The 14,329-nt window shown below is 44.9% G+C and overlaps 1 protein-coding gene across 1 annotated transcript in view; it reads right to left on the reverse strand.

Moving 5' to 3' along the window:
* Positions 1-14,329, reverse strand: part of ZXDC (ZXD family zinc finger C) — a 44,750-nt gene that overhangs the window by 2,527 nt on the left and 27,894 nt on the right. Inside the window, exons 8-9 of the mRNA XM_038565436.1 lie at positions 3,173-3,342; positions 1,085-1,186 (exon numbers count right to left, since the gene is read on the reverse strand). Of these exons, the coding sequence (XP_038421364.1) occupies positions 1,085-1,186; positions 3,173-3,342 (272 nt within the window). The remainder of the gene's footprint in view (positions 1-1,084; positions 1,187-3,172; positions 3,343-14,329) is intronic.

Raw genomic sequence — 14,329 nt, forward strand, 5'->3', positions numbered from 1 at the left:
GGTCTCATTCATTTGGGGAATATAAAAATAGTGAAAGGGAACAAAGGGGAAAGGAGAAAAAATGAATGGGAAATATCCGAAAGGGAGACAGAACATGAGAGACTCCTAACTCTGGGAAACAAACAAGGGGTGGTAGAAAGGGAGGAGGGTGGGGGGATGGGGTGACTGGGTGATGGGCACTGAGGGGGGCACTTGATGGGCTGAGCACTGGGTGTTATGTTGGCAAATTGAACACCAATAAAAAATAAATTAAAAAAAAAAAAGAAAAATGCTGAATAGCCCAATTTGAATACAAGAAAAAATTACCACATGTATGGATTTTAGAAATAAGTAATCTAAGGCTGAATTATTAGAAATTTGATAAGCTACTTATTTTATTTTATTTATTTTATTTTATCTTATCTATTTTATTTATTTATTTTATACTTATTTATTTTATTTTATTTATATCTTATTTATTTATTGCCAAATCTACATTACCCACTGCCGCCTACACTTGGTTCATCCACTTACTTAAGCAAACCTTCCTGGGTCTGTTTTCCCATAGGTTAAACTGTGGCTGATCTGGGAGCACCTGGCTGGCCAGTCGGTTAAGCATCCAACTCTTGGTTTGGGCTCAGGGTCGTGAGACTGAGCCCCATGTCAGGCTCCAAGCTCAGAACAGAGCCTTCTTGGGTTTCTCTGCCTTTTCCTCTGCCCCGTCCCCTCAAATAAATAAATCCCTTTTTTAAAAAAAAAAACCCCAAACTGGACAGCCTTTCTCCTAGGAGAAACTTGACTAGAATTTCTAAATATGAAATATTTAAAGAATATATTAAACTTGACCTTATTTACAAGTAGGGGCTACAATGGTGAGCAAACCTGAGCCTCAGTTTTATTGAGGCTTTATTCTCAGTCTTTCATTTCTTGGTCACTTACCTACGTCTTCTAGAAACCAGCAAGACATCCTGGCAACCAACCCAGTGAGTTTCCACTAGAGCCCTACCTCAGTGACAAGTCTCAGAAAGCCAGACGCTTCATGACAATCTTACTAACAAACCCAAAGAGTTGTTAACAAACCCAAAGAGTTGTAAGGCGTCCAAACCTGGAGGACGTAGATGGGCAAATCCACAGCATACAGGGGGTGGAAGGCAGAAGGCTGTGGGCTGAGGACCAACGGCGAGGCTGCTTCACTGGAGGGGTCATCCTAGGGAGGCAATGGCATGTCTCATTTACCAAGCACAGCACCATTCCTCACCTTGGCCTGAGGATTCCCGTTGCTCAGATACATATCCACCGGATCCCAGGAGAGGCCACAGCAGGCGCCAGCTGAGGCCTGAGGACCCAATAACTGAAATAGGGGGCTGGGGGCTGCTTGCCCCTCCTCCTGGTGCTCAGTCTCTCCCCTGTTTCCAGCCTGCAGCCCATCCCTCCTGCCATGTGGCTACTCCGCACTCCCAGGCCTTTCTCTGGAACTCCCCGATGCCCAGAACCTCCCGCCAGCCTAGGCCCTGATTTCCCTCCTGTGGGCTGTTCCTGAACACTGGCAGAGATTCCCATTGCCCTCCCTGCACGCCCCCCGGCTCACCAGCGGCTGCCCCACACTGCAAGAGAAGGCCCATCTCTGCCCCGATCCATAGTCAAGCTGGTCTCCCGAGAGGGGAGGCTCCTAGGCCCCTAATCAGGCAAGCAGGAAAAGGTACACCATCTAACATTTCAGTGTTCACGTGCAGGCCCAGCCCATGGTGGCCCACCGCCCAGCCACTCAAGCTGGTGCCACTGCCACCATCAGCATCGCCCAACCTTCTCCCAGCCTCACGAACCTCCTGTGCTGAGCATGACCACTCGTACTTCACAGACAATAAAACTGAGGCTCAGAGAACTTAGGTAACTTGCCCCAGACAATACTGGCTGGAAAGGGAAAGGTAGAGGATTAAAAGTGAGATTTCTCTGCCTCAAGGCTCACATCTTCAACTGGGTGTCTCAAACAGCGCTTCTCCCTTTCCAATGAGTGCCTTTGCTGCAATGGCACCAGCTTCCTTGAAGTCGCAGAGTCAGAGCCTCCAGTCTTGCCTTCCCCAGGTCTCACCTGCCAGCCGTGACCACGTTCAGAAGGGCTCTGCTGGTTCTCCCCCCGCCCCACAGCCCCCATCTGGGGAGAGCCCTGACCGGTCTACTGCTCTAATGCCCTGGCCCCACAGCAGGCAAGAAGAGACCTGTTTTCCTGCTCACCCTAAGCCTAAGCTTCCTAGGTCCCACTGCCACCACGTTAGCTTCTTGTTTTCTGTAAGAGCAAGGCTGTTCCCTGGCCCCGTCTCCCAAGCCCTCCCCGCCCCTCTTAGACTCTTCACAAGCGGCACAGTCCTATCTCCTCGACAAGCCTCTCCCAGAACTAGAGACCCCATGGATCTGGCCTTCTCCCCATTCGGAGCCAGCTCAGCCCTCAGAAGTCTCAGATACCTCTGTGCCTCCTCTAGCTGCCCCAGGGTGCAGAGAACACAGGCACTGCTCAGGGAAGAGGTGGCACGTGATCAGGGCAGGGCTCTTCTCTCCCCTAAACAGCCCCAATTTATTGTTCCTCTTCCAGTTCCTCCAAAATGAGACTGGAAACCAAGGTGTACCCATTGTGTCCAGTGGGTGTTCAGGGAGTGAGTGGCTGTCAGCTGCAGGTGCCCGTGGGGCCCCCGGCACAGTCCAAGAGGTGGCTGGCCTGCCTGTGAGGGGCTCATTTTGTAGGGAAGACAGGCGGGGAGCGGGGGAAAGCTGGTATCTTGAACACATAAAGGCTCCATCCTCGGCTGCACTGCGAGCCCTCCCCAGAGGGCAGCTACGAGGAGGCCTGAGGCCGGAGCAGGGCTGCACCTCCACTTCACAGCCCCAGCGGAGAGGTGTGGCACACAGACTTCACGGGCCGCAGACACGGGAGGTGTGGGGACAGTGAGGCGTCCGTTCTGGTGACCATGAGAGCTCAAACACCGCGGGACAGGATGGGAGGGAGGGAGCTGGGGTGACAGTCATCACCCAGGACTAGGGATGCTTTGAAGCAGGGTGGGGGCAGCTCCTGAGAGGGAGGAGCTCCAGAGGGGTAGAAACTCAGGAAACCGACCCGAAGACAGGCTTCCCCCAGTCCCACCCGGCCGGCAGCTTGGCAGCTTCCCGGCGACTGGCACCCCTTGGGCTCACTGGCTCTTACCTGCAGCAACTGGACCTGAACGCACTGCACACCGGCTGCTGGAGCTGGTCCTGGCACACCTCCACTGGGCACCACTAAGTTCCCGTACAACCAACCAGTTGGGCTTGTGTGGCAGTGAGCAGGACTGGCCATGCCACCTTTCATTTTCCTCTGAGCGGGACCTGAGGCTCCTACAATGAAACAAACCAACACATGCAGTGTGGGTGGCTGCTCAAGCCCTGCCCTAGCCAAGGCCACACTCTGGGGGCACAGCCTCCCCGTCATCACTGTGCACAGCCCTGCATACTCCAAACCAGCTCATAGAGAGTCATGGTGAAAAAAACCAAGATTTTGATTAGAAAACGTAGCAAACTCACACCCATGTCTTCTGGACACTCGGCAATCAGACCCGCGGTGTTCATTCCACGGGGGCAGAGGCCCCTCCTTACCCTGCAACCCCAAGAACAAGAGCTCCCCCAGACCATGGCGTGCAACTACCACACAGAGCCGCAGAGCCGCAGGTGCTCAATAAGCTGCCAAATCCTTCAGGCGTTTTCTGCCCAAGGTCCCTTTCAAGAGTCATCACTTCATTGAATGAATAAGAACATGCTTTTCAAAATAATTAAGTACAAAGAAGAAAGGAACAATCCGAGCACCCAGAAACGGTCAGCGCATGGTTTGTGAGCAGCAGGAAAGCCCAGACCAGTGGCCACTGACTCCACAGTCTGACCTGGGACAACAGCCTAAGCTCTGGCCTCCTTGTGAAATGGGAACAACACTCCTTACCTCAAAGTTCTGGGAGGATTAAGGAAATATGTGATACAAGTTCAGAACAGTGCCTGGGTCCTAGTAAGTGCCACGGAGTTTCAGGTGCGGTGACGGCTGTGTGCAGGCAGCCCAGGACAGGCGAACACGAATGACTTCATACAGTTTTACAGTGACCCTCACACAGGCTGATAATAATAAAAGCATTTAGTTTTTGTTGGATTTAATAAAATGAAAAGGAACAGGTGAAACTGAAGAATGTCCTGAACTTCCAGAAAACACATCTTCGTGAAAATTTCTCATGATTTTTCAGGACATTAACAGGGAAAAGAGGAAAAACATGAGAGGCTGTGTTCTTTGTGTAGGTCTCTGTACTCCAAGTTTCCATTTTATTATTCTTTTTTTATTTATTTATTTTTTCAAGTTTCCATTTTAAACAGGAACGGTCGACTCTGGCACACAGGATGCACCGCCTCCATTACGGCAAGTTCTCCTGTAGTCTCAGGGCCAGCACCGGCCTACAGGTCCGAGCTCTGCAGCTGCGCCATGTGCTACGGGGGCGCCCCACGCTGATGCCCGCCTGCTCCTGCCCATTGCCCCAGCAGGGTTTCCCACAAGCTCGGGACTGCTCCCACCCAGGGCTGTCTGCGGCCTCCGCACCCACGGGACAACCTGGCTGCCAGGAAACTCTGGGATCACTCTCCCTAAGCCTTGCACTTGACAGACACAGCTCTTGGCGTGGGGGCCTGTTATTTCCTTCCTGGATGCTGAGGGATTCTTCACCTTGGTGGCAAGTCTCGGTTCTCAGGGAGCATGTGTGGCGCCCCCTTCACTGCAGGGAAACGCAGACCCAGCACAGCTGAGCACCTGCTTCCCCTTCCATCCGTCAGCGCCTGGGCCTCAGGGAATCCAGTCCCCTTGTGAGCACAGCTCTGGCCTCCTCCGTGCTCCTAACTGCCCTGTGGGCGGCCCAACCGCAGACCAGCACTGGCACCTGGGTGAGCCAGCAAGGTGCGGTGCTGGGGCCCGGGATCCGCTTGCTCTTCTCTAACAGCGAGAAACTCTACATCACTTCCTATTCTCCCTGAACCACGTGTTACTCCTCTCAACTTCCGGAACGTGCCGTTAGGCTCTGAGGTCCTGCACCACCCGAGCGCGCATCACATGCACACACGCACATAGAGTTCGTTTGAAGACTTACTTATACTTTCTAAAGCTGAAATCTTCATCTGAAAAACCCAGTTACCACTGCAATTATTAGAGATGCAAACGCAACCAAAATAACAAAACCTATTAGAAACTCTGATAATGATGAAATATCAAAAGCAACATTGTACTATAAAAGCACTGAGAACTGTGACTTTTTCCAGGAGGCTCAGGCGGCTGCGTCTAAGTACTTCTCTCTAAGTACTTCTCGTTGCTAGCCTCAGACTTGGTCAGCACAACTTCTGCCAATTAAGAAACATTTTAAATAAAATACTCCTGTGCTTTAGATGTAATTTCATCACAATGACAGCACTCCGGTGCAGCTCGCGGGGATCTGTGCACATCTGTGCACGCAGCGCTGGCAGCAGCAGTCTGGACCATCAGGACACTGCTCCTGCCTCACAAAAGGTCCGATTTCACTTTTCAGTTCAAATAAACACCAAAGCATGGTTTAAGGGGTATTATGAAAACCACTGTGAAATCGCTTAAGGAAAGCATCAAGTAATGTAGCTCTTTTAAAATTTAAACTCAATTAATTAACATACAATGTATTATTGGTCAGAGGTCAGTGGTTTATCAGTCTCATACAACACCCAGTGCTCATCCCATCACCCAGTTACCCCATCCCCTACCCACTTCCCATCCAGTAGCCCTCAGTTTGTTTCCTATGATTAAGAGTCTCTTACAGTTTGTCTCCCTCTGATTTTGTCTTGATTTTTCCTATCTTTCCCTATGATCCTGTTTAGTTTCTTAAATTTCACATATGAGATCATAAGTTTCTCTGATTGACGTTATTTCGCTTAGCATAATATCCTCTAGTTCCATCCATGTTGTTGCAAATGGTAAGATTTCATTTTTTTAATGGGCTGAGTAGTATTCCAGTGTGTGTGTGTGTGTGTATGTGTGTGTGCGTGTGTGTGTGTGTATCCTCTATCCATTCATCTGTTCAGGGACATTCTGGCTCTTCCCATAGTTTGTCTACACTGGACATTGCTGGTATAAACACTGGGATGCAGGTATCCCATCATTACACTACATTTGTATCCTTTGCATAAATACCTAGTAGTAGTGTAATTGCTGGGTCACACAGTAGCTCTATTTTCAACTTTTTAAGGAACTTCCATACTGTCTTCCAGAGTGGCTGCACCAGTTCACATTCCCACCAACAGTGTAAGAGGGTTTCCCTTTCTCCACATCCTCTCCAACATTTGTGGTTTCCTGCCCTGTTAATTTTCCCCATTCTCACTGGTATAAGGTGGTATCTCACTGTGGTTTTGATTTGTATTTCCCTGATGCCAAGTAATGTGGAGCACTATGTGCCTGTAGGCCATTTTTACGTTCGTTAGAGAGATATCCATTCATGTCTTCTGCCCATTTCTTGATTGGATGATTTGTTCACAGGGTGTTGACTTTGAGAAGTTCTTTAGATTTTAGATACTAGCCCTTTATCTGATACGTCATTTGCAAATCTTGTCCCATTCTGTAGGTTGTCTTTTCATTGTGTCAACTGTTTCCTTTGCTGTACATAAGTTTTTTATCCTGATGGAGTCCCAATAGTTCATTTTTGCTTTCATTTCCCTTGCCTTTGGAGACGTGCCTAGTAAGAAGTTGCTGTGGCCAAGATCACAAAGGATGTTTCCTGAATTTTCCTCTAGGATTTTGGTGGATTCCTTTCTCACATTTAGGTCTTTCATCCATTTTGAGTCTATTTTTGTGCATGGTGTGAAAAAATGGTCCAGTTTTCCCAATACCATTTGTTGAGGAGACTGTCCTTTTTTTCCCCATTGGATAGTCTTCCCTGCTTCGTTGAAGATGAACTGACCATAGAGTTGAGGGCCCATTTCTGGGTTCTCTCTTCTATTCCATTGATCTATGTGTCTGTGTTTGTGCCAGTACCATATTGTCTCAAGGATCACATGTAATACAGCTTGAAGTCAGGCATTATGATGCCCCCGGCTCTGGTTTTCTTTTTCAACATTTCTTTGGCTATTCGGGGGTCTTTTCTAATTCTATACAAATTTTAGGATTATTTTTCCAGCTCTGTGAAATAAGTTGATGGTATTTTGATAGGGATTGTACTGAATATATAGATTGCTCTAGGTAGTATAGACATTTTAACAATGTTTGTTCTTCCAATCCATGAGCATGGAACATTTTTCCATTTCTTCATGTTTTCCTCAATTTCTTTCTTGAGTGTTCTATAGTTTTCTGAGTATAGATCCTCTGCCTCTTTGGTTAAGTTTACTCTTAGGTATCTTATGGTCTGGGTACAACTGTAAATGGGATTGACTCCTTAATCCTTTCTTCAGTCTCATTGTTAGTGTATAGAAATGCCACTGATTTCTGTGCACTGATTTTATATCCTGCCATGTTGCTGAATTCCTGTATGTGTTCTAGCAATTTTGGGTTGGAGTCTTGGGTTTTCCATATAGAGTATCATGTCATCTGCAAAAAGTGAGAGTTTGACTTCTTTGCCAATTTGGATGCCTTTTTCTTTCTTTTTGTTGTCTGACTGCTGAGGCTAGGACTTCCAGTACTATGTTGAACAGCAGTGGTGACAGTGGACATGCCTGCCATGTTCCTGACCTTAGGGGAAAAGTTCTTAGTTTTTCCCCACTGAGAATGTTATTTCCTGGGGGCTTTTCGAAGATTGCTTTTATGATATTGAGGAATGTTCCCTGTATCCCTACACTGGAGAGTTCTAATCAAGAAAGTATGCTGTATTTTGTCAAATGCTTCTCCTGCATCTCTTGAGAGGATCATATGGTTCTTGTCCTTTCTTTAATGTGGTGTAACCACACTGATTTGCAGATGCTGAACCACTCTTGCTTCCCAGGAATAAAACCCACTTGGTTGTGATGAATAATCCTTTTAATGACTGTTGGATCCTATTTTGGTGAGAATTTTGGCATCTATGTTCATCAGGGATATAGGTCTGTAATTCTCCTTTTTGGTGGGGTCTTTTCTGGTTTAGGGATCAAGGTAATGCTGGCCTCATAGAAAAAGTCTAGAAGTTTTACTTCCATTTCTGTTTTTGGGAACACCTTCAGAAGAATATATATTAATTCTTCTTTAAATGTTTGGTAGAATTCCTCTGGGAAGCCATTTGGTCCTAGACTCTTCTTGTTTCTTGGGAAATTTTTGATGACTGCTTCAATTTTCTTCTTGGTTATGGGTCTATTCAGGTTTTCTATTTCTTCCTGTTTCAATTTTGGCAGTTTATACATCTCTAGGAATGCCTCCATTCCTTCCAGATTGCTAATCTGCTGGCATATAGTTGCTCATATGTTCTTAAAATTGTATTTCTTCGGTGTTGGTTGTGATCACTCCTCTTTCATCATGATTATATTTATTTGGGTCCTTTCTCTTTTCTTTTTGATAAGTCTGGCCACGAGTTTTATCAATTTAATTCTTTCAAAGAACCAGCTCTTAGTTTCGTTGCTGTGTTCTACTGTTCTTTTGGTTTCTACTTCATTGATTTCTGCTCTAATGTTTATTATTTCTCTTCTCCTGCTAGGCTTAGGCTTTATTTGCTGTTCTTTCTCCAGCTCTTTCAGGTATAGGGTAGGTTGCATATTTGCGACCTTTCTTGTTTCTTGGGAAAAGCTTGTATTGTTATACACTTCCCTCCTGAGCACCTCTGCTGCATTCTGTTCCATGGTTTCGAACAGTTGTGTTTTCATTTTCATTTGTTTCCATTAATTTTATTCTTCTTTAATTTCTTGGGTTGACCCATTCATTCTTTAGTATGATGCTTTTTAGTCCCCATGTATTTGAGTTCTTTCCAAATTTCCTCTTGTGATTGAATTCCAGTTTCAAAGCAGTTTCGAAGTCTGAAAATATGCAGGGAATGAGCCAATCTTTTGGTACCAGTTGAGACCTGATTTGTGACCCTATATGTAATCTATTCTGGAGAATGTTCAATGTGCACTCGAGAAGAATATGTATTCTGCTGTTTTAGGATGGAATGTTCTGAATAGATCTGTTAAGTCCATCTGGCCCAGTGTGTCATTCAAAGCTCTTGATTCTTTGTTGATCTTCTGCTTAGATTATTGTCCATTGCAGTGAATGGGGTATTAAAGTCTTCTACTATTACTGTGTTATTATTGATGTGTTTCTTTACTTTTGTTATTAATTGGCTTATATAATTGGCTGCTCCCATGTAAGGGACATAAATATTTAAATTTTTAGATCTTCTTGTTGGATAGACCCTTTAATGATGATATAGTGACCCTCCTTATCTCTTATTACACTCTTTGGTTTAAAAATCTAATTCATCTGATGTAAAGACTGCCACCTCAGCTTTCTTTTCATGTCCATTAGTAGGATAAATGCTTTCTACCCCCTCGCTTTATTATTTTTTAAAGATTTTATTTATTTGAAAGAGAGAGCAAGCACAGAAGCAGGGGGAGCAGTAGGCAGAGGGAGAGAAAGAAGCAGGCTCCCCACTGAGCAAAGAGCCCAATGCGGGGCTCGAGCCCAGGACCCTGGGATCATGACCAGACCTGAAGACAGATGCTTAACACACTGAGCCACCCAAGTGCTCCCACCCCCTCACTTTAAATCTAGAGGTATCTTTGGGTCTAAAGTCTCTTACAAAAAAAATTAAATAAATAAAGTCACTTACAGACAGCATTTACATACTGGGTCTTTTTTTAATCCAATCTGATACCCTGTGTTTTTTTCATTGGGGCATTTAGCCCATTTATATTCAGAGTAACTATTGAAAGATATGAATTTAGTGCCATCATATTACCTATAAGGTCACTGTTTCTGTATATCGTCTCTGTTCCTTTCTGGTCTATATTATTTTTGGGCTTTCTCTTCACTTAAAGGATCCCTTTCAATATTTCTTGTAGGGCTGGTTTGGCGATCACAAATACCTTTTGTTTCTGTTTGTCCTGGAAGCTTTTTCTCTCTCCTTCTATTCTGAATGAGAGCCTTGCTGGATAAAGTATTCTTGGCTGCATGTTCTTCTCATTTAGGACCTCGAATAATACCCTGCCAGTCCTGTCTGCCCTGCCAGGTCTCTGTGGAGAGATCTGCTGCCAATCTAATGTTTCTTTCCTTGTAGGCTATGGACCTCTTGCCCAGAGCTGCTTTCAGGATTTTCTCCTTGTCTCTGAGATTTGCAAGTTTCACTATTATATGTCAGGTGTTAACCTCTTTTTATTGACTTTGAGGGGGGTTTTCTGTGCCTCCTGGACTTGGATGCCTGTTTCCTTCCCCAGATTAGGGAAGTTCTCCACTATAATTTGCTCCAATATACCTTCTGCCTCCCTCTCTCTCTTTCCTCTTCTTCTGGGATTCCAATTATTCTAATATTGTTTTGCTTTATGGTATCAATTATCTCTCAGATTCTCCTCCTGTGATTCTAGTTACCTTTTTCTCAGCTTCTTTGTTCTCTATCATTTTGTCTTCTATACCACTAATTCTCTATTCTACCTCATTTATCCTAGCAGTTAGGGCTTCCATTTTTTATTGCATCTCATTAAATAGCTTTTTTTTTTGACTTGTTATAGTTCTTTTATTTCTCCAAAAACAGATCTAGTGTCTTCTATGCCTTTTTCAAGCCCAGCTAGTATCTTTATGATTGTTACTCTGAACTCCAGTTCCAACATCTTACTTAAGTCCATATTGATTAGGTCCCTGGTAGTCAGTAACTGCCTCTTGTTCTCTTTTTTGAGGCGAGTTTTTCCATTTTGTCATTCTTGGCAGAAAGTAGTCACTTGTCTATTTGTAGAGTTGCAGCTATTCTTTTCTTAGATCTCTGGCTGAGTTCGCAGGTGTTCAGAATGATTTAACAGCCATCTAGCAGAATTCCTGGGGCCAGACAAAACTAAGGTCTCCTACTCCACCATCTTGGACTCCACTTTTTTTTTTTTTTAAGATTTTATTTATTTATTCATAGAGACAGAGAGAGAGAGAGGCAGAGACACAGGCAGAGGGAGAAGCAGGCATCATACAGAGAGCCTGATGTGGGACTCGATCCAGGGTCTCCAGGATCATGCCCTGGGCTGCAGGCGGCGCTAAACCGCTGCGCCACCGGGGCTGCCCGGACTCCACTTTTTAAGCTACTTTTAAAAGCAAGCAATATTTAAATATGTATATCCACTATTTATTATCTAGCTTTATAAGACAAAAACAAGATCACGTTGAGCCATTTCTCATGTATCTTGTAATGATTCAATGAAAGCTGTGTAGATCATATTCTATATGTTACCTATGAAGCAAGAAGTATGATCAAAGCCTTGTGTCCCTTCACCAGACGTGTACTACCATGTATGCTATGCAAACAATGGGAAATTTAAGTAAAAATCATGTGGTCAAAATTGGAAATGGATGCCATTTAATTTTGCCAGACATCAGCATTACAAGTTTCCATAAAAATCAGTATACACTGCTGGAAAAACTAGTCAGCAATCAAAATTTGGTTGTATTTTTATTAAAACGACGCAAGAGGCATTAATTTTATAACAGAAAATAAGGTGGACTAAAACTAGAATACCTGGTGACACATTATAAGCTAAACTGGTTTTAACGGCCGTATTAGCATACACCATCACATTCTCTTTTCAATCTATTCCTTCAATCCAGTACCTGACAATCTGGTAGTCCTACCAACACCACAGTGGCACTGAGAAGAATCGCTGCCTCTAACTGGAAGTGCTCTAGCACCTTCTCTGGTTAATGACTTGTTCTAGGGATGAAATGTCAATAGTTAAAAAAACTGCTCAGGTTTATATACACGAACACTGCTGCTTTTGTGGGATTCTCCTTAAAAGCAGTTCCTGCTAGGACAAGAGCAGAAGGGTGAGAAAGTTGAGAGCTCACACACCCAGGGCCCGAGGCAGTATACTGTATACTGTATATCAGTTCAGAACATCTCAACATACCCTCCTAAAACCTGTGCATGAGGAAGGCCCAGCTGGCCACAGTGGCCCGAGGCAGTCTTGATGCCTGTATGAGTGAATCCATACAAGATGCCTCCCTGAAGCCAGCACTCTGAAGTGTCCTGGATCTGGGGCTCTGGAAGACTGTTTCTATACACACCCTGGAGTGCTTCACCATAGGGAGCTTGGTGGTGGGGTAGGACTCAAAGGCGAACAAGAGAGCCTGCAGAAGTCCTGGACCCAAACGCAGTCTCAAAGATTACTAATGGAAGATGACAATGTGAAAGCAGATCCCCTTCAAACTAGCCATGCTCCCCTCCCCTTCAAAGTCTTCTCATCCACCCCAGGTCCTAGAAGACAGGCTGAACACTTCCCATAGGCACCCTGAGAAAGCTGCAAGGGAAGAAGGCAGGACTAGGAGAGGGGAACCTGGACTGGCACGCTGAACGCCCCACACCCAGCCTCTTGACTCCCTGCTCAGAAGAAAAAATGCCTTCACCAGCTGGATTCATGGGAGCAGGGTGCTGGGTTACATGACTCCAGACAATCTACTCTGCCATCTGGTAGTGTGCTGTCAACATGTAAATCAGCTGAAACCTACACCCTTCCTGAGTCAGGATGCTGGAGGCTTAAAGCCAACAAATAGTCTCTACATAGAACCCCACAATGGCCATGCAGCCATCCTCACAAGTAAAAGATGCCATGGCATTAAATGTAATGTGACTAACTTAACTCATAAACTGATGTCAAGAAACAAAAAATTCCTCATAGTGGAAATCTAGAAAACTTCAGGGGGCAAGTCATCTTCATAATGAACTGAATTTTGCTTCAATAATCTCAACATTTATCTGAAACACTGGATTGTGCAGATAACCTGAAAGAGCAGACAGAAGAGAAAGATAAAGCTAGTCAGCAAGTTGACATCTAGGTAGAGAGACCTAAAAGACAACCCTATTTGGGGATGAAATAGTCAAGTGATCAAGAGTACACCGATGCATAGTCCTGAGTCCCTACTGACTCATCCGTGACCCACACTGCAGCATGATCCCCTCAGAGAGTCACTATCAGAATAGGTGAGGCCTGTAGCATACAGCCTGGCTCTGGCAAAGCACTCTGCCCACACACCTCCTGACGATGCCCCTATACTGACAGCTACACAACGCAGTGCCAACTCAAGCTCGTGGCATCCTCAGCCTGGGAGGGATCTGCACTGAAGATGGTCAGCTCTCCATCCTGCATACCACTGGCTCCGATGTCTTGCTTCCCCCCACCAGGGGTGTGTGTGGAGGGATAGGACTTTGGTCTCGTGCAAGCTTTCTCTGCTGGAGATCCTCACTGAACCACAGAACACAGTGAAGTATGTGAGTACCTATTCCCCAATTCTCCTGAGGATGGGAGGCTGGACTCATTACATATCCTGGATGGTGCCGGGGCTTAATGCTCTTATAGTTTCGGATGTGTTCAGTCCTACACGGCTATTAAAGGATATACCACAAAACAGATTTATTCACAAGAAAAAATATTCATGTTCAACAGCAAAGAACAGATAAAAGTATACGTGTATCATTGAAATAAGTAACAAGCATAGTTTATACACTAAACATTTAACATCAAAAGGCTGAAGTGGTTGGTGGTGGGACTGCAGGGGAAAGTGCCTAAGAAATCCACCATTCTTCTTCCCAAAGACTGAACCAACATTACCAAACCAGTGAAGGAATGTGAATCTTAAGCTTATGCCAGCCTGCATGCCCAAGCTCCGGCCGCCCCACCTGTCTCTGTCACAGCACCGGCCGAGTCTCAGCACCAACACTCCTCCACAGGCCTGGGTCCCCAGCACAGTGGTCTCCCTGCCCCATTATTACTCTTTTTCGAATCTTGCATGGAGATTTTAACTAAGTTATTCTTCCAGATGAACTTAAAACTGGCAGGTGTTTTTTTTTTCTTTTAGAAAGTTCCTTTGGGATTTTTAAGGAACTGAATAAAAGATGTAAACTTTGAATTGAATGTTCCATCCCAAGTACATAGTAAGCTGTAAACAGGACCTTATCCAGGCTCAGGCATATGCGTCACTGGGAATCCTAGATATTTTATTACTTTTATTGCCATTATGAGTGAGATTTATTATTGTTTTTCATTATTGTTTTTCTGATTATTCTAATAGAAAAGCTCTTCATGGGATATATCTTAACGTGTTTTGTGCAATTATCTTTGTTTGTAATTATTTGAGTCTATTCCCTTGGGTCTTCTAAGCCTAATAATCATCATCAATAGGTAGTCACATCTTCCTATTTGATTATCTATTTTTCTCTAAAGC

This window comes from Canis lupus, chromosome 20 (genome assembly GCF_011100685.1).
Source record: "Canis lupus familiaris isolate Mischka breed German Shepherd chromosome 20, alternate assembly UU_Cfam_GSD_1.0, whole genome shotgun sequence".
Taxonomy (NCBI): Eukaryota; Metazoa; Chordata; class Mammalia; order Carnivora; family Canidae; genus Canis; species Canis lupus.